Source organism: Hippichthys cyanospilos, chromosome 6 (assembly GCF_059441005.1).
Source record: "Hippichthys cyanospilos isolate Australia breed blue-spotted pipefish chromosome 6, RoL_Hcya_1.0, whole genome shotgun sequence".
Lineage (NCBI taxonomy): Eukaryota > Metazoa > Chordata > Actinopteri > Syngnathiformes > Syngnathidae > Hippichthys > Hippichthys cyanospilos.
Window position 1 is genome coordinate 12,753,255 of NC_142374.1, and position 20,613 is coordinate 12,773,867.

A 20,613-nucleotide genomic window follows, 5' to 3' on the forward strand; every position below is an offset into this window, starting at 1 on the left:
CAGAAGATTGTGGGAGTGTGCGTGCGTGTTGGCACCCCCTCACCCCTCTTGTATTCAGCCCCACTTTGCACAGAGGAAAAGAAGCACTCAATTAAAAATGTAACTTCCCCCTCTTGTTTCCCTCTGATCTTGCCTCTCTTACTTGGTGTCCTTGTGTGCCTTGTGTGTAGATCTTGCGGAGGGTAAATATTTGTGCTCGTGGATGTAGATGAATAATAGCCTCCATCCATGGTCCACTATAGAGTGTCTGTCTGCTAGCGTGCGTGTGTGTGTTGTGTGTGATGACGAGACGACAAGACGGCAGCTCCTGCTTTCAAACATTCATTAGAATTTTTCAGCCAAAGGGTTTTGCAGCTTTTTTTTTGTCTGTTTGTGTTTATTGATCAAATATTTACACAGCCAGATTAAGGAGATATACATTTACATATATTTGAATAAATAAAATAAATTGCTTGATCTCTGCAGCTACTTTTTCTTTTTAGTTTCCAGGTTTGTTTAGTTTTCAGATCTGTGGGTTTTCGCCTTTAGTGTTCCATGATGGAGCAATTATGAGACGGTACACTGAGGAGCTGATTGCTTTCAGTCCCGATGGTTGTTGCTCTTCAACCAAAATTATCATCCTATCGTGGTGTTAAAGGTTAAGTTGTCCCATTACAATAATGTTATAAAAAATAATTCAGTTTGGCAGAATTATTGGGTGTAGACACCGCTGCCATTGGCATAATGTATTTTCTTGAAATTACAAGTACCTTACTGCATAAGGTGGTCAACTGATTTAGACCAGTTCAACCTGGCTAGATTCAAACTGAGCCAAACTACGTTTAAACTCCAGCTCTTTAATTCTTGCTACTTATCTCTGGTGTTCCCCAGGATTTTGTATTAGATTATGTTTTTTCCATTATCGCTCTTTTTTTTTGCCATAACATTATTTATTATTGTTCTGTGGATGGCACGAGAGCGCTTCCTTCCCATGCTATCTTTTTAACTCCCCACCAGGAATGAAGTCTTGGTTTCCTGTCCTCTTTCTAAAACTCCTTCCAACCACATATAAATGACTTCTATCAAGAAAAGTGTGAATTGCTAAATGCAATATGCCAGCTAAATGAAGAGTAACGGGGTTGAGGTTGGACGTTTTTTGTACCATTATTAGTTTACTTTTCAATGTGCACCGGCATCATTCTGTGCACAGCTCGAATAAAAGTACTGGTTGTTACCAACTGTAGCAGCAGATGTCACCAAAATCAACCCAGACTGGAATCATAAGGACGTTTTTGGGGGGCTTTGTGTTAATAAGAAACAGAAGGACCTCACAGGTGTTTCTGAACCTATGTTGTTATCATTTCGAGAGCAGAACATTCACAGCATTCGTATAATTTCTATTTCTATTTTTGCTTTACGTCTCTGTCAGATTTTTTTCAATGGGCCAGGATAAAGTTGTCATGGGGCCATGAGGGGCCTGTGTGCGTGCGTGCCTGTGTGTGTGTGTGTGTGTGTGTGTGTGTGTGCACGTGTGTGTAGGGGGTGTCTGGATAATGAGGAACAGGCCATTCCCTTGGATTCCTGCACCCCTGCCAACAACCAGGACCCCCAGAACCTCAACCCCCCCGCTGACACCTGGGATTTTTTTCTCTACATTTTCCCCTCCCTCCCAGCTTCTTTTTTTTCTCCCTCAAGTGGAACACCCCCATTTTATGCATTCTTTCTTTCTAGATCCCCTCCCCATTTTTCATCCTTCATACTCATCTTTAGATCACAAGTCACATGTCACTTGCCTCCTAGCACATTGGCCCCAGTGTCTGCATCCTTTCCTTCTTCCTCCCTTGCTGTAACTCCCTGCTGAGTTCTCAACCCCAAAACTGACCACATCCCCTCATCCACCCTTTGACTCCCCCCCCCCCCCCCACTATTCGCCTCCCGCCATTTTCTCCCAAACCCCTCTGTTCCCCACTGAGCTGGCCCCAAAGCTCTGATCCTTTCTCCATGCCCCCAAACCTCCCCACTGTGCCCTCCCAAGACACACACACACATACACCCACACCCTGTGGCGACTGGCCCCAAAGCAGCCTCTGTTTGTCTCCCTCCCTCTGTTTTTCCACTCTTTTTTTTCCACCTCACCTCCGTCTCCCATACTCGCTTTGAGGACTGAGTTTTGTCATGGCCTTGATTTAGGTTGGGTTCCTCAAGTCTTTTTACTATCCATCATTCCCTTTTTTTCTTGCTTAGACTCCTAAAAAGCAGAGGTGAGCGACTCAAGTCACGTGCCTTTTCTGTAGTCAAACTTGTATTACCAATATAAGCTTCTGCAACTTAGCTCACTAAGACTAAATAAAAATTCGACTTTGACTTAAAATACATTAAATAATAAATCTTTTTATTTACAGTGGAAACCTACATTTTCATCAAAGTAGGGAAAGTAGAAAAATCATTATTTATGCAACCCTGGCAACTCGCTGCATGTTTTGATTCCCGATGCAGAGGTCACCAAAAATGTATCGTGGAAAGAACGTGACAGTCATTAAATGTGGATGAAATCACTAAAAAGGCAACAACAATGCCACTCAAATATCGAAAACACAACAACTTTGACACAAATATTTGATTTCATCTTTGAATTACATAAGAATGTTTGTGTTCCCATCTTGGTACACATTTTTTTTTTTGACTGGTGTAACATGTAGTCCAAAATAATACAGTCCTTTTTGTCGTGATGTGGTTGGTGAAACAAAACATTTTTCACTCCCAACGTAGGATGTGTCTGGGCAAGATTATATAACATGTCTTGTAACTTGCTTAACCCAAGTAACAGCTTGTATTCTACTGTTACTATTCTATTCTATACTCAAATGCTCAAGAATTCCTTTTCTTTTGCAGCTTGGGGCTCGTGACACTTATGCTGAAATGTATTTGGATACAAAAAAATATGACGCGAGTGAAGTAGGAGTTGCATGTCACTAAAAATGCCTTCTATGACAGTCATTGGCCCACATATTTGTGTTATGGTCAATCAATTCCTGACATATTTGTTGCTGGAAAAAAAAAAAAGAACCTTGATGCCAAAGTAAATCCATTTAAATATTTGAGATTAAAAAACACTGATTTTGTCTAGCAGTTTCAATAACTCTAACCATCTCTCTTCATATCCATGTTTTCATAGTGGCTCAGGCAGAGGAAGATGTGAGTTTGAATTGGGAGCCTAAGTTCCTGTAGCAAGTACAAAAACACTGACTGTATTTCCAGTCTCTTTAGATTCAGTTTCTTTTGGACACGGTGCAGGATTTTTATGTGTGGGATATTTTTCCATTCAGGATGTTCTGGATTTCAATGTTTTAGGAGCTCAGGTCTGTAGTTTTGTTACAAGCAGAAAGCTCTAACGTATTAAAGTTATTCCTGTTCATTTATTGCGATTGCTTGAAAAGTGAATTGCCAATTTTCATAGATTAAATGATGCCTATATGAAGTTAATTGAATTTACTCTAAAAGCCAGCGCATACTAAGTTTGATATCCCCAGGTGTCCATGCGTTCATGCACATGCACAGTTTCAGTCATAGACAGTTGTGGCAAAGGTCATTGTACCACAGGGAAACAGCCTATAATAGTTTTAACCCAGCGCTCAGGTGTGACTCGCCTTTGTCCAGCCAAATGTCAGAGAAAAGCACAACTCGGGGGAGAAACGGCTGAGAGGGGGAGGAAACAGAATAAGGGAAGAGGATCGAGAACATGAATTGGACAAAGTGGAAGCGATGCAACTGTCGCACAGGAGAGCTTTACCCTCTGGAAGGTTTGACCAAGGCACTGCTCCATGCTATGACACAACTTTTTCTGCCTTGTTACATTTAGTGATAGATAATGAACCTCTTAGTAAAGCTCTGGGTGAGCCTCGAGAAGAAGCTGTGTGCCAGGCTTTCCGTCTGGGCACCTGGTTTTGTGGGGGCTGGGAGTCCTGCTCAGCACTGTTCTCTTCCTGATTCAAGAGCTCCCAGGGGGCACCAGGACCAACTCTGCCAGCCTCCCACTCCTATTTCCCCCGCAACCCCGATGCGGAACACACATGCACAAACACTGACGTCAGCTGCTCCGGGCCCTCTCCCCTGGGTGCTACCAGAATCTTTTGTTTCCATCCCCTCTGTTCAGTCCCGGCCTCTCCTTCCACAACCCTGACTTCTTTGCCTGTCTTTTGTCCCCCTGAAATAGGTGTACTGCTAACTGCCTGATTGGGATTCACTGCACTGTGGGAAGTCCTTGGGGATGGACTTTGTCAAGTGCGTTATTATGCATATGATTGCACAAATGCATCTTGCAGTGTGTGTGAGGTGGTATGGTATGTATGCATATTTTGTAAGTTTTAGAAACCTGTGGTCATCACAGATTATTTCAACATGTTGGCAAAAATAGTAAATTGCAGAAAAATTGAAGTCCCATCGTCAATGTATCGACTGTACTACTAAGCAAAAACATGTCTATAGCACATTTGGCTGATTTTTTGCCAACAGCATACCGTACATCCATGTTATTGGTTGGGTCCAGGATTCAGCTTTTCGGCAACCCTGAATATATATTGGTGCTATAGTTTTGTCAGCAGCTGTTAGCAGGTTATTGTATGCATTTTGTTATAATTGGCATATTTCATAGTTTGTATCTGTGTAGCCTAAGATACAGAATTTCTATGATACGGAGTATACAACATTTTCAAATATAATGTCCGTAGTATCTCACACAAAATTTGCTATCTCACATTCACTACAGTGGTTACACCTGAAAAATTACACTGGCAGGTTTACCAAGCCAGTGTATTTTGTAATAAAAGTTTTTCATGTTAGCCCCCCATAATAATGTAGGGACCTCCTATGGGGTTGTACCCTCCAGTTTGTAAATCACTGACCTATGGTCAGTCCGTTTTTGCAGTTAGATGTATCTTATTTATTTATTTTTGCTGTGTGCATATCTTTGAAAAGAGCAATATGTTTTGGGATTATCTCATTTCCTACCAATGTAGACGTTAAAGATCCATTATTACTTGCACATTACTTGCTGGTAATGATTGAATTTGTGTTGCTATATTTATTGGCTGTGAATAGAAAAAGAGAAAGCGTATTTGTATCTGTTCACATCTACTTGGATTGGGGTTAAGAAACAAGAGAATTCCTCCCTTGTATTCCCTCATTTCCTTTCCCCCCATGTCTTTCTCTTTGTCACTCTCACTCTGGTGCAAGTGGGATGTCTTGAAATATTAACCAAACTGCTCTTCATTTTTCAAATGTGATCGAAAACACACTGCTGAATAAGTCAAGAGTCGGGGCTGCTGGGGAGTGAAGTAAGATGGGGACTTTCAAACAAACAACACAAACAACAACAGTGATGAAAGGGGACAATGGAGAGGGGCAGGTGGTGTTGGTTGAGGGAACTCCATCGATCATTGATGGTAACTGGTCGATCCATAAGGTCATTGCATCCAATCCATGTCGAAACGTGCCGTCTAGATATTTGAAGTACTCCAAATCCCTCTCGCTTTGAGATTCATTCGCCACAGTCTTACCCTTTTACTTTTGTGTTTTACTTTGCTCTGCACTACCCAGAGCTGTTGAGATTGGGAATTGTCTTAGTGTGTTTGTACACGCATCTTCTCTTCATCCCAGCACTACTGCAAGTGACTGCGTGAAGCATCTAACATTTTTTCTTCAACTGCCACTTTCTATTTTTTGGTTAGATTTGAGCCCACTGCTCATTGTTATGAATGTGTGTGTGAATAGTGAATGCAGACTTTTGAGGGTTTGGGGTGAGAGGCTAAGTGGGTATTTTTCCCCCTCGTCAGCTGCCAAAACATGCGTCTGCGAATAAGCAGATAAAATTGTGTGTGAATGTGAGTAAAGAACGCTTCGGTCTTGGGCAAGAAGATATGCGTCTCTGTTTGTTGTACATTTTGAGTAGACGTGGGTATTTGGTCTGTGTGTTGGGGAGTTGTTCCTCTGAGAATACTGTTTGTGGTGAGGGCTACAGTGACAGCTGCAAAAGGGGTGCAGGGGGCTGTCTGCTTGCTGACTGATAGGGGGGGTAGTATTAAAGACGAGAAGAGACAGTTAATAGTTGAGCTGTGCCTAACACAAACACTCTTGCGCGTGTCACTTGAGCAAGGAGACAGAAGCCAGGTTGACAAAAACTTGTCTGACACGGACGTTCAAAATCATTTTCAAAACTATTGTGACACACCTCGTCGTCAGATTTTGACTGTCGCTCTATACATTTTGGACATCATTGAACGAAAACGTTTTTCTCTTTGGGCCACAAAACTCTTTTAACTTATTCAATCCCAAACACACACACAGTCACATGCGTTATATATCAAATTACATGCCACAAACTTTCATTCAAGATCGTATTCATTTTACACATCATTTTGATCATTTTACTGTTATATTTTTAAAACTCGTTTTCAATACAGCCATTGATTCACATATTTTCAGCTCTATTTCATTTTGTTCGTTTGGTCCACAAATTGACAGATACACACCTATGTTTTCCAGGTGGACTGCATCCTGGTGGCTAGCAAAAAAAAAAACAAAATGATCATTACTGGACTACAAGCCACAGGGCTCAAATCATGAGGAAAAAGTTGTGGCTTATAGTCCTAAAAATGTGGTTATTAAATAAATAATCGATTGCTTTAAGTACTTCAGAACCTAAAGTACTCAACAACTGTACTAATGGAACAGAAAATTGATTACTTCAGGTACTGAAATACTAAAGAAATCAATTACCTTTTTGTAATTAATTTTGAATGTAATCAATCAAGAATCTGACCTTAACCCGATTAAACATCTCTGGGATGAATTTTAAGAGGACGTGAATTAGACCCTCTCTGAAAGGAGATCTATTCTCGTGAAGACTATAACCTAAGCGCACCACCTATATTCCTGCAGTTGTGTTGTTCACGAATGCCAATTCTATTGACATAATAGTGCTTGTGTAACAGACACACCCATGTACGGTACTACAATTTAGAGGAGCCTTCCAACTGCGTTTTTGATTTGGATAGCTTGACAGTATATTTTGCAAACAAGGCATTCTTAATGACACACTGGTATAAACTCATTGACGATAAAACCTACCCACACAGTCATCGTGTATTGCACCATGTTTTTCTAATGTCCCTTCTGCTTAATTCCTACCTCCCCAACCCACACATTCAAAGACTAACACATCCGTTCCAGTCCCATAATGTGATTGTCTTTCCTGAAATAATAATAGCCCCATTAGTACTTAATTATTCATGTTTTAGTCGTACAATCTAAGTTAACGGTTCAAACATTAGTACATAATAAAACTCCAGAGGCTATGCTTTTAATTTAATTCCACCGTCTAAATTAATTTTGGGGCATGCGTGTGCTTTTTGCTTGCTCTTCCGCAGAGGGGAGAGAGACAGGAGCTTATTTGGAGGGTTGTAGCCGCCGCAGATAACTGATTGAAATGGCGGTTCCGTAAGCGGTGGTCACACTTGACGGGTTTGGATTGGTTAATACAAACTCTGGTATGATGGCTGTAATACTGTTCTGTGTTTTGTTAAACATGAACTTTGTCATCCCTGAACCCAGCTAGTCTCAGCGCCGGCGTGCAGTTCAGTTCACTATGAAAGCTATATGGATTGACGGTCTTCATGTTGCATTGCTCCAACTGCATGGGCTATCCAATCAAAATGTCATACTGTGCATACGCTGAAATTACCGTGTGCCACATGAACCAGGGCACAAATGTGTGACTCAAAATGCATCAGTGCACTAAATGCGAGTATGGGCAACTTTAAAAAGAAAGTTATTGAAACGATAAGCAACCTCTGCCATAAATACTGTAATGAATCATTTCAAAACATAAATCAACCTTCAGATGCACCACAGGAAATATGATGGATTTAAACTGGCAGTTAAAAAAAAAAAAAAGAAAACGGTTTGCTCTTTTTTGCTCCAACCGTGAAGCTAAACTTTATGCATGTTTGTTTGTGAATAATCTGAATTCATTCGCTGCCACCCAGTTTGAGTATATTTTCGACGTCATATCGCCAGTTGTAGATGGTGGTGAATGCGATAAGTGTTACTGTATGTCAGTGTTAAAGTTAGTATTTTTCTGTACAATAGTTTGGTTCCCCCAATCTCTATTGATCTGCTGTGCTTGAATGCAGACTTTGCGGTCTTTGTATTCCCTGTTGTGAACCCACATGTATGCGGACGAAGGCTCACCTCAGAAGCCTATTCGTGGCCATGCCTTTTTATACTTCATTTTTCCATGTATTCAATCGTACTGTTTGAAACATTGTCTAAGTGCCTGCTTTTGTCAATTTTACTTAAAAACAAAAATATATAAACTATATACTATAAACTAATTGATTATGGTACGACTCGAATTAACAAAGTACATAGTCCAACTTGCAGATGTAGCGTGCAATAATGGGACCCTCCGTCCTCCTCCCTCTCTGCCCTGCTGACCTCTTCCCTCTTTGATCTGTTTCATGTCACCAGCTCACACACTCACTTATTTCCACAGAACACTCACACACATACTTAAGTACTAAATCCACCTTTGTGTTTCTGTCCATGCATCTATCCGTTTGTGTGTCTGAGCGCTGGTCTTTGTTCAAGCCAGTGTGAGGGCTTTGATTCACCCAGGGGCCTGGGCCTTTTTTTTTCCTCCAGACAGTTGTTTTTAAACGTCTTCGTCCTCATCTCATTGCACTTGATGCTTTGGGATCATTCCCTTCTCAACCTGCCTCGATGGTGTATGTTTGGCTTCGTGTCTGTTAAAAAAACAGCAACAATGGTTAGTAGTGTAGGAGTTAAATCTCGGAGTGAGTAGCATAGTCAGAGTATGATTGAGTGATTGCGTGGGATACAATAAAAATACATCACTTTTATTTAGTGCTCTCAAAGACGCTTTACAATAGAGACATTATTCATGCACTCATACATTCGTACACCAGTGGTGGTAAACTACATTATGTAGCCACAGCTGCCATGGTGCAAGCTGACAAAAGCATGGCTGCCAAGTTATGACTGCAGTTTTTCCCGATTTTTACGTAGGTCACTTTTTTTTTTCCCCAGCAAGCCAGTTGTTGGGGTCATGTGTGTATCAATCACATAATATTCATTGTGATTTACTGTATATGATAAATCAATGAAAAAAGTTTACTTTCATAACATACCTGAAAATACCTCCTGCTTTCGTATCGACAAATCAGGGTAAATGAAGTCTGACCATAGCCAATTGATTTTCAGTTATCTTCTTATAACTAGAGGCATTCAATAGAAATGCAGAATCGTTGTTATTTGGGTGTTGTGAATTTATACAAAGTCATACTAATCACATTGATATACACTTTGTCTTTCAACACACGTCTTTGAGATATTTTTTTGTTCTTTGTGTTTACCTTTCTTTCTATAATTTCCCATTCTTATTATTGATTCATTCTTTCTTCTTTTAATCTTTGTGGCCGTCCTTGACCCTCAGATGGTAATGTGGACTCTCCCTGGGGGGGGGGGGGGGGGGGGGGGGGGGGGGGGGGGTTATTGCATCAGTAATTATTCCAATCTATGTCCAGGTGGCATAAACATTAAAAGGTACTCCTGGCTTTGTGTTTCTCTGGGTGTAAACATGTTTTTGCAGTGCCAACACGTGTTTTCAGTTTGAAGTGCTGTAGAACTGCACTGCAACATATTGAAAGGTGTCTATAATTTTCTCATTACTTTATTAGTGGTACAATATTAGAAAAATACCCTATAGCACTCTAAACAAGAACCACAAGTTACTGTGCGCTTACTAGTTGTATTTAAACTCTCAGTTTAAACGAGATTTATTTGCTAGTTCTACTAGGTGACACAGAATGTGCTACAGTATGTGCATCAGTTTGCATGTGCGTCTGAATGTTTATTATTTATTACTTTCTGCATATAGTGTATAAGCGCCTATCCCAGTGTGCATTCTCTCTTGCCGTCTGTGCCCCTAATCCCTGAATGTGCCACTAATGGCAGGTCCAGGTGTTCTGCTCTGCTTCTTGTCTCCCCCGGGAACATCTCTTTAGTGTGTACGTGTGTGTGCTCGCATGTATTCCACTCATGGGGGGTTTACGCGTTGCGACTAGGGGGCTGTCCGGGATCCTATCCTCCAGAAGGAAAGGGAGGGAAGAGGAATGGCAGGCAGGAGGTACCCGCCTCCCGCAGCTTGCTTTCTGGGTTCCCCTGAGCACCAGACCCCCCTCTGCCATGCTCCCCTGGGTCTTAACAGCCTCATTGCCTTACTGCCTCTTATTCCCCTCATTTTATATTCTCATCACTCTCTGCCCCTCATCATGGGAGTTTATGTTTCTGCATTGCGTCAGATTTTTGGTTGAGAAGAGCTTCAGAATTCAAATTTCCTGCCTGGACAGATACTGCTGTGCATTTGGCGTATTTAGGCAGCCAAAATCGCTTTGTTTGTTTACCTGTGCAACTATGTGTGGAACTGCATGTTTGTGTTTTGAAATGCAAGCTCCAGCTGCCTGCATCACTTATTTATAGGTCCCACTTACACATAGGTTAATGAGGAAGGACTTGCGTGTTTGCATCTGCGTAATACGGTGGATACATAGCAGTAATGGTGCAGTCCAATCGCACTGCTCGAGACGTTGCTTATATCCAATGCACTCATGGATCTATAAGATGCTCCAGCTAAATGCTAATGACCCAGTGTTATGCACAAGGTAGCACTTCAAAAGTAACCCGGTTGGTATTATTCATCATACTGTGCATTCTTATAACCACATGAGTACTTGTGTAAACATCCCAGGGCCTCATTATCTGTGTTTTATGCATCTGTGTGCAATACTTAGGTGAACATGTTTCTAGGTGAGTAGTCTGTCAGCCTATCAAACCTCATTCTTATAAATAGATGATATAGCCGCTAGCGATCCTTGCACACAGGGTGACCACACCATTGTACATGCGGGTTTGCGTTAATACATGCCAGTGTTTGTGTTTGTGTGCATTGGCAGGGTGTTGTTGTTTATCTGACACTCTGCTTGGCAGCTGGTTCTCATTTCTGTGTGAACAAACAGCAGAGGAGATGTACAAAAAGTGGGGCAGAGGAGGGAGCGATGAGGAATTTGTGGCCCAAGGAAAAGAAGCACTGACACCGCTGTTCTGACCGCCGGTAATTACTTTTTGACAAATTCGCCCTCATCAAGATACAGGGTCGGTGAGGAAGAATTTGATGACAGAATGAAAACGAGCTGGCTTATGAAGCACCGGACAACTTCCAATATGTGTGCATTCTTAGTCATCCAAGTCATGTTAATCCTCAAAGGTTTGAATCAAGGCAAGCGGACTTTTTTTGTTATTGAAGACGATTCGCCTTTAATCCAAATGACTTTTTCAGTTCTACAGTTTAGGCGTGGAATCTTTGGAGAATAGGGACATACCCTCTGAGAATAAAAGAGGTGGCTCCCCACCTAACATTTAAAAGTGAGGACACCTTTTGAGTGAAAGGTCAAATGTCTTCAGCAAACAAGAAAAAGTCAAGTTCTGTTTAATTCCACGGTTGCAAACTTTTTTTTAATTGTAAAAAAATGAATAAACTGTACAGGCCATTTTTAAATTACTTTTGATATAATTGGGTGAATGCTTAACACTCAACCTAAAACTTTTAATCAGAACTGCACTGAGAAAACCATGTTGTAAAATTGATGTGCTTAACATCTTTCTTTTTAACTTGTCACTTTAGTGTAGGAATATCTTAACCAATCCCAACATTCAAAAGATGAAAAAAGAATCCATCACTTAGCTTTATCACAGGAAGGTCTTACTGTTTTGAATTCAAAATATTCTATATCGCACAAGAAAAGAAATAATTGCTAATCCGATCTTTCGCACAGTAAGCTGGTCATGATCCAGTATGTCATGAGTTACTTTATTAGGAACCATATTTATTAGATCCCGTACTGTATTTAGAGGTGTTCATTACTCATTTCTTTGAATGATACCTTTTTTGCCAGGGTTGACTACAGGTACAGTATGTTTTCAAATGTGGCTTGCATTGTCATGCCTGCACTGATCTGCATCATGTTGTATGTACAAAGTAGACCGAGCCCTCCTCCTAACCTTCTGCCCTCAAACATACTGGCACAAACACACAAACACCTACACACTGTCCATATGGAGCATTTGGCGCCCAAAAGCATCCCAAGCAGCCGGACCTTTTCCCAGGGCAGAAGGTGAGGGTCCCCACTGCCAGCGTACTGTGCATTTGTGTGTTTTTTATTCATCCGTTACTATCGTCAAGGGCTCAGACTTCTTCAACGTCCTTTTGGTCTGTCCTCTTTACTGCATTGTGTAGTGTGTGTTTATCCCAATAGACTTTGTCCCATGTGAGCTGCAGGGATGACAGCAGAGGTCTGAGCCCCGCACAAGCATAAACCAGAGTTTCATGTGGCCCTACTGTATGTGACGAATGGATGCATTTATCAAATATACAACTATTCTGTGGATACACTTCGAACCAGTAAACTGTAATGTCGCTGGGAAAAAGGGTTGTGTAACTGAGCGCAGGGAAATTAATCAGTGTCGCCATATAATATTCAGGGAAAGAGTGGTTGCTATTGTTTTTTTTCCCCTCCTTTTTTTTTTTTTTAATGTATTTTTAACAACTCCATCAGACTACGCAACAGGTAGTTTCAACCAAACAATCTGACTGGTCAAATACAACTTCCTGCTGTGCAATTCTCATGATGCACAGCAACCAAGAAACTTTCCTTGGCTTATCAGTTGCCATGACAACACATGATAATCACAGAAACAGGTTGGGCTTTCTTTTCTGTTCTCAACTTCTTTAACCCCAATCACATCAAGTAATTTGACCCCCTCCCTGCTTGCCGGTTTTCTGGAAATCACAAATGATTTTTCGCCAGCTCAATTTTTTGGACTTTTTTTTTTTTTTAAAGTAGGCAATCATGAGAGCGTTCCAGCCAACCCAAAGTCCAAAGTTGTTTTTCTGCTCCCTATGGTGAGCCTGAGACTGTGTGCACTTGTGCTACAGCAGCCTGGGGCCATCCCAGGGGGCCTGGGGTGCGGTGGAAGGTAGAGGGTGAAGGGTGAGTAGGGTAGAAGGAGTGAAGAGCTGCAGGGTTCCGGTGGTAAAGGCGTTCTGTGCAATGGCCAAATAGAAAAACGGAAACAGCAAATTGGTAAGAAGAAAGAACAGCAAAGACTCATAGGATTAACTGAGACAAGCAAAGTGAGAGGACCTTATACATGCCTGAAATCATCATTGGCTCTTATACATGAAACAGTTCCATTACGTTGTGATGTTTGTATGTTTTTTATTATTTAGTCAATTTAGGGTATGATCTTTGGGAAAAATCAAAGTTACAACATTGAATTGCTACATTGAAGCGTGCCAGCTTAAATTGTATATTTTTACACATTATGAACCACTTTTTTTTTCCAAGCCACTGCTGCCTTTTTGAGTGAAGAATTTTGACGGTTGTCCCGTGTTTGTTGCATGAGAGTTGGGCGAATGTAACCTGGCCGTTCAGACTGACGTCGCAACTCAAGAAATCTGATCGATATTGGATATGGTACTACATACCCAAGGCTAGGTTCACACTGCAGCCTGAAGTGACCCAATTGTGTTTTTTTTGCCCTGATCCGACCTATATCTGAACTTGTGATTTCTTCCCTCTCCTAGTCACATGAATCATGTTGCTCCATCCATCTATCCCCCCTCTCCCAGGCTGGCCCACAGGAGTATAGGCTGCTACCAGTTAGGGGCAGCGTTGAAGGGATGGATGGGTAGATGTAGTGCCATAATGAGTAAGACCATGAAAGCTTGACAAAGCGAGGGAGGCAGATGAAGAGGGACTGTTGCAGACAGAGGGACCGATGACATGCGGAGACTGCCGAGTGAGCGATAAACTGGGAACACAACACTTGGGGACCCATGGCCCTCTGCTTTGCCTCTCTCATTGGTTTTCCTTTGCATGAGAAGAGAAATGGGGGGGTGGTATGAACACTTTGTGTCAACCCACCATTGCCGCCCCCCCACTCCCTTTTAAACTACATTTTCTACTTCTCCTCTCAAAGTCATCCCCTCTGTTAAAAAAAAAGGCACAACATCCATCCAGCCTTAATGTCTCCCCTCTTGAGGTTTCTTCTATAATTTAACATTTCACAGAAAATTTCTTGCTTCCCCCCCTCCTCTCCTTTCCTTTCCTTCAACATCACCCAATTCCTCCCAGTTTACCATTCGGCCTTGTCTTGCCAGGTCCCCTCGTGGCCGACTGACAAAGACGCAGTTAAAAAGCCGTGTGATCCTCCATTTTAGCGCCAGCCACGCTAGTCAGAGGATTAGGGCTCTTTAATGACGCTAATCTCCCCTCCCATTCTTTCCCGACAACCCTCCACCCCACCCTTCAAAAAGTGATTTCTCCCTCGTGCTCTGACCGGCTCCGTCTCTGTTTAGGCCCGCCGTTCTTCATGTCTTTCTTCCTACCATTTTGCGGCATCACAAACATCACATCGCCCCAGACTTACTGCCTTAAAACAACCTCATTTGCTCCGTATGCTTTGCTTTCATGCCATTAAATTGAGGATCCATCATTCTGTGACTTCCCTTCTAATTTAATTTCATAAAGTTGTGCTTAAAATATAGCATGAAAATAAAACTTTGAAAGGTGACAGTTTTTCCCTTTCTTTATGTTTGAATGTATACTACTAAAATGCTTGATTTACCTCCCTCTGGCATTTTCAGTGCTGTGGAGACATCCAAAATTTAGAGATTAACTAAATAAAATATGAAATTAATTGATCTCATGAATCTATATTTAATCTCACTTAAGAATGATTAAAAACAAACCTCAACCAGAATGTTTTCTTAATTTAGGTAACATTGTATAATTGTGGCAGATCATAAGATTGATATTCAACAACAAATAAGTGACTTCTTCCTTTATTTTCTTTTTCCAGATGCAACTGTAACCATTTACCTTTTGCTGTATTTTTGACTAGTCCCATTAGGTGGTCACAACCTTTAATATCGATCACGAGGAGGAATAGTGCTGTTCTCTTCTGTCAAGGCCCAAATAATCAAAAAAAAAAAAAAATCATCCATTCTGTTTGTCAAAGACTTGCTCAAACATGGGGTATTCTCACGTTTAAATGGGCAAAGAGCTCTGATGGCTCTCTATATTAGCATCTTTGTTGCAATCAGCTGTGGCTGCAGTGGTAGCGGTTTGCGTCGTCATGTGGTAAATTTGAGCTGCTTTTGTGGTAAGCAAACTCCGTCTTACAAAGAATACATATCCTTCTACATTTAACAAAGGTGTCGTCAGGTTCTTTTTTTTTTAATTTAAAATTATCATTCATTACGTCTTCCTTCTTCCATCAGGTTATGCCAAACACAATGACAGTCAATCAGTGCCCACTTTAGGATGTGATTGACCTTTGTCTTCCAACCCCTAACTTAAGCATGAAAACCGTAATGCAATAAAACAGATCTGATCAGCATAATAAAAGCATAAAGTTTTGAGTTTTAAAAACAAAGAAAATTACATGATTGTAATTAATATGTCGCAATAATCTGTTGTTTTGATACTGCTAGACATTTTACTCATTCATTTACCCACTTGTGTCTCACTACAGTCTTTGTATACTCTTTTTTTCTTCCCCAGCCTTATTTTTCCTAGTTAAGTTTATAATTCATGCTTTTGCGGTTTCTTTTTTAACCCGCACCCCTTGCAGAGTTCTATTTGCTCATCGCTGTGCCTACATTTTCCCGGCAATCGATTCATCACAAGAATCTGTTTCCAGGCGCTCTCTGTAACGCAATACACAGTAGACTACACACACGCACATGCACGCACACAAACACACACAGACACACAGGAGCAAGCACAACTGTAGCTGGTTGAGGTAAAACAGTGTGTGTCGGTACGATTTGCAAAACTATCCGTAGAAACGACATGTTGCCATCAATGTGGCCTCGCGCTGTAATATCAGTGCGACATCACCTCTCATTCCCTTTTTTTATTCTCTTTACTGGTCTATAGTTGATAGCAATCAGAGAAAAGAGGAGGTCTGCGCTATCCATTTTGCAAATGCTAAATAGCCTCACTGGGCGGCTCTGCTTAGCACGCCAAGGTGAACAGAAAAAGCGAGCGTTATTCAAGCCCCTTTGTCATCGCAAACCTTTTCCTGAAATGTCTACTTAAGAAGCCGCGGCCTTGCCGTTTCCCCTGTGCTAGACTGCACCAGATCTAACCTCTTGCATGGTCGAGGGAGAGGTGAAAAAAGAGCAATCCTTGCATGTACTTTACTAGAGATATAGGGAGTGACTAAGGCAGCCTTTCTCAGCCCTGCATATCTCCTAATCGCTATTCAGACGTTTCAATCTGCCAAGGCCCTAATGAAAATATGATGAGGCGGATCTCTGGTCCTCAGGGATGAATGGAGGGCTGGGAGGGGAGGGATGGAATGAGGGATGGCTGCAGAGGGAGGATGAAGGGAGAGAAAATACACTCTGTCCTTATTTCTGTGCCCCGTCGGGGATACATAGTTCTTGGAGTCTTCTATTTAGATGTTGCTGCTGCCGCTGCTCCTGCTGCTGGAGTATGTGTCTTTCTTCTGTTTCTTTCTCTTTATCTCTGCCACCCTCATTTGCCTTCTCTGTTTACAGGCGCGTGTGTAACCAGGATAAATGTGTTTATTTTTTTTGTTTATAGCCTCTCTCTCATTTGAGAACTCCCACAGGCTGCTTCTTGCCTTCCAAGAAAGATGCAACTTCTTATTAATCATTCTAATGCTCCCTGTTTTACCCCTTCTCTCTGCCGGTGCTCTAATTGCAATTTTTGGGGGAAATCCTGTGGCTATGTACTATTTCCAATTTTGCTGTGCATCAATCTGAAGTCTTTTAAAATGACCCCCCCAACACTTTTTTTTTTCTCTTTTTTTTTTTTTTTTTAATCAGATGGCGATGACGACCCAGCGGGGCTGTCCTGGGTCCCCTCCTCACCCTCCAGCAAAGATGTTGCGTCGCCTTCGCAGATGCCCGATGGCTGCTGTGACCTCGGCATGGCCACGGGCGGCGAGGAGGAAGGAGGCGCGGGTCTGCCATACCCGTGTCAGTTCTGTGACAAGTCCTTCAGGTAGCAAACTTGACACATTTGACTCCCCACTGAAACAGTCAAAAAGCAATGTTCTACCATATACCTGAACTTGAGTAGATACCCATGGTCACCAATGGAAACAGGACTCATTAGCAGACTTTCATTTTAAAGAATATATTTTATACTTTTTTTTTTCAACCTAATGTCACCTAAAATGACTTATAAAGAACTGACAAATACAATGGAATCACAGAAAAGGTGTTGATATGAAGGTGTTAATATGAATCGGAGGAAGCAGTTGGTGAAACTCGCTAATCAACTTACATGGACATTGCTTGTTAGTCGTTAAAGACCAAGACTGAGATCTTTTCAAGAACTTGAAAATGTCAACCTTTCACCTTTTGACTTTTCAATCTAATTTACATTGTAAAAGGATGTCATCTTAATTGCTTGAAAATGATGTCTTCAACTTTCACTTTTCAAGTTAAGATGTTTATTGGATGAAGCCAAGTGGCATCTTTTCAATGTATTTTCAACCATTGTTGGCTGGATTACACCTGTCAAATTCAAATACACGTGCGTTCTTTTTAAATGGTGTTTAGAAATTAGGTAGGAATTTGGTTTCTTAAAAAAATCACATTTTTAATGAATCTGTATAGTAAGTTCCACTTTTACGATTGAACCTCAGAAACTGTAGTGAAATTTATTGAGATGGACTTCCATTTGTGTGATTGTGATAACCGCGAAAACAAAACATTAAAACCCCACTGCACATTCTGTCCTACAGCCGGCTGAGTTACCTAAAGCGCCATGAGCAGATCCACAGTGACAAGCTGCCTTTTAAGTGCACCTTTTGCAGCCGTCTCTTCAAACACAAGAGGAGCAGGGACCGCCACGTCAAACTCCACACAGGTTGACACAAAAGTCATGTCATGCTTTTCATGCTTTGCTAAGGGTGCAAAGTATTTTTGTTTTGTGTATGTGTGATCTCGCAAATGAAAGTAATCTGGTGATGAATGGTTATGGAAATCATGTTAATGTAAATGCTTGAGCAGAGTTAGCAAAGTTACAAGTGGCTGAAATCTTTGTGAACATTTCTATTAAACACAATGAGCACTTCAAACACCTGTGAAATATTCACAATTGTATACTATTGTTCTCAAAGCTCTGAACTCATTGATCCAAAAACAAATCACATACACCTTCAGGGTCTCACAGACATTGAGAGTAAATGCTAAAGAAAATGGTCGGGCAAATAGTTTCAAATGAGTTCTTATTTGTAGCTTCATGCATTTTATATTTGTATACACTTTTAATAAAGCGTGCTAATTATCTGCTCTCAATCTCTTAACTGATGCAGGCGATAAGAAATATAGTTGTCAAGAATGTGAAGCTGCTTTTTCCCGCTCTGACCATCTAAAGATCCATCTCAAGACACACAGGTAAAACGGCTTCATATATTTTTTTGCTAATACATATATCCATTACATTTTTAGTTTGGAAGATAACACTTTTGATTGCCCCTGAGTCTAATTTGTGAATCCACATTTAGCTCCAGCAAACCATTTAAGTGCAGCGTGTGCAAACGAGGCTTTTCCTCCACTTCATCATTGCAGAGTCACATGCAGGTAGACTGACCGCTACGTCTCCTTTCTTCAATACAGAAAATAGACTGAAGTAATGTACAACATGTTTCAAGATACATTTTTTAAAGACATTTGGCTCCCTTCTCCCTCACAGGCTCACCGCAAGAACAGAGAGCACCTTGCGCTGAGGAGCGAGAAAGACGGAGGCAAAAAGGGAGTTGGAGGAGACGTTGACCTGGAGCAGGACTTGTACATGTGCGATTACTGCGAGGAGACTTTCAGCCAAACGGATGAGCTTGAGAAACATGTTCTGACAAGGCACCCCCAGCTTTCCGACCGAGCCGATTTGCAGTGTATTCACTGTCCAGAGATCTTCCTTGACGAGCCCTCACTCCTCACTCATATTGACGCGCAGCATGCTAACCGCAAACACAAGTACAGGAGAAAACTCATTTTCACTATCTTCAAGCAGTATTGAAGCAGGCTAATGTATTTTTTTTTTCTCCTACTGCAGATGTCCTGTTTGTTTAGAACAATTCCCCTCTGTCGAGGATGTCTACTGCCACCTCGACAGCCACCGCCAGCCTGACTCCTCCAATCACAGTGCTACCAGTCCTGACCCCGCACTGGGGAGCGTCGCTTCAATGAGTTCCGCTACTCCAGATTCCAGTGCCAGCCTGGAGAGAGGCTCTACCCCCGACTCCACCCTGAAGCCCAACCAGACCAGTGAACGAGGCCGCAGAAAAGGCAACGACAGTGGGGAAGAGATGGGGATAAGCTTAGCGCATCCAGGTGGAGGTATGTCATGAGTCTTGTCTGATGCTGCTGATGGATTCACTGTATAGTTTTCTAACAGTATACCTCCCTAGGTGGAGGAGGGAATTGGGCTAAAGTGACGTATTCTTGCCCTTACTGCTCAAAGAGAGACTTCAATAGCCTGGCAGTGCTGGAGATTCATTTAAAAACCATCCATGCCGACAAACCACAGCAGAGCCATACGTGTCAGCTTTGCCTGGACACGCTGCCGACACTCTACAATCTGAATGAGCATGTGCGCAAAGCTCACCGATCCAGCGGAGGAACGGGAAGCCCGGCGGCAGCAGCTTTCCCCCTTCTGCAGTTTACAAATGTGACAGCGTTCCATTGTAACTATTGCCCTGACATGTTTGGAGACATTAACACTTTGCAAGAGCACATTAGAGTGTCGCACTGTCTGCCTGGTGGGATTATGGCAGGTTCCACTACATTAGGTAAGAAAAATTTGATGATTCAATGCCCGCTGAACAATAACTGTAACAAGATTTTTTTCTTTCTTTTTTTTTTAATTCAAAACAAAACAATGCAGCCTGCTTTTTGACTGAAGTATTTAAAAAAAAAAGACTTCAGGGTATCACTCAAAAATTTGCAACTGTTTTGTCAAGAACAGAACAGAAAACAAGAGAAATGCAGGAAATAAAATGGAATTTTTTTCCCAGATATAACAAAAGTACAGTTTTAATCATTTCTAAAATAAGGGGAGTCTTCTTGATCTTAGGATTTGGATCTCATATGGCAAAATTTCACGGGATTAAAATGCCATGAGATTTTTTGTCCTTGCACGGCACAAAACCTAATTTTGTAAAAGTCATTACAGACAAAAGGCTTTTCAATCTATCAATATTGACTGAATTGAGTAAACATTTGTAGAATTAACTGAGATAACTAAATAGTATAAAAAAAATGCAAACAGTGAGTTTGAGACAAGAAAGGATAGATTGGCTGTCACATCTCTGCCCCCTGCTGGCAAGTATGCCTGAGCATGTTGTCTAGCCAAATAGTTTTGTAAAGATCTGTGAGTAACCGTTGCTCGGTTATTTTGTCTTTAGTGCTCTCTATTTTTATAGTACCTACCAAGAGACTGCCTGATCTCTGCT

The 20,613-nt window shown here is 41.5% G+C and overlaps 1 protein-coding gene across 3 annotated transcripts in view; it reads left to right on the top strand.

The window, feature by feature from the left end:
• znf423 (zinc finger protein 423) overlaps nucleotides 1–20,613 on the top strand; it is a 129,215-nt gene that overhangs the window by 41,763 nt on the left and 66,839 nt on the right. For all 3 annotated transcript variants that reach the window (XM_088417873.1, XM_088417875.1, XM_088417874.1), the window contains 7 exons: nucleotides 16,976–17,153; nucleotides 17,902–18,026; nucleotides 18,475–18,556; nucleotides 18,667–18,742; nucleotides 18,855–19,135; nucleotides 19,215–19,498; nucleotides 19,570–19,950. In XM_088417873.1, coding sequence (XP_088273999.1) covers nucleotides 16,976–17,153; nucleotides 17,902–18,026; nucleotides 18,475–18,556; nucleotides 18,667–18,742; nucleotides 18,855–19,135; nucleotides 19,215–19,498; nucleotides 19,570–19,950 — 1,407 coding nt within the window. The remainder of the gene's footprint in view (nucleotides 1–16,975; nucleotides 17,154–17,901; nucleotides 18,027–18,474; nucleotides 18,557–18,666; nucleotides 18,743–18,854; nucleotides 19,136–19,214; nucleotides 19,499–19,569; nucleotides 19,951–20,613) is intronic.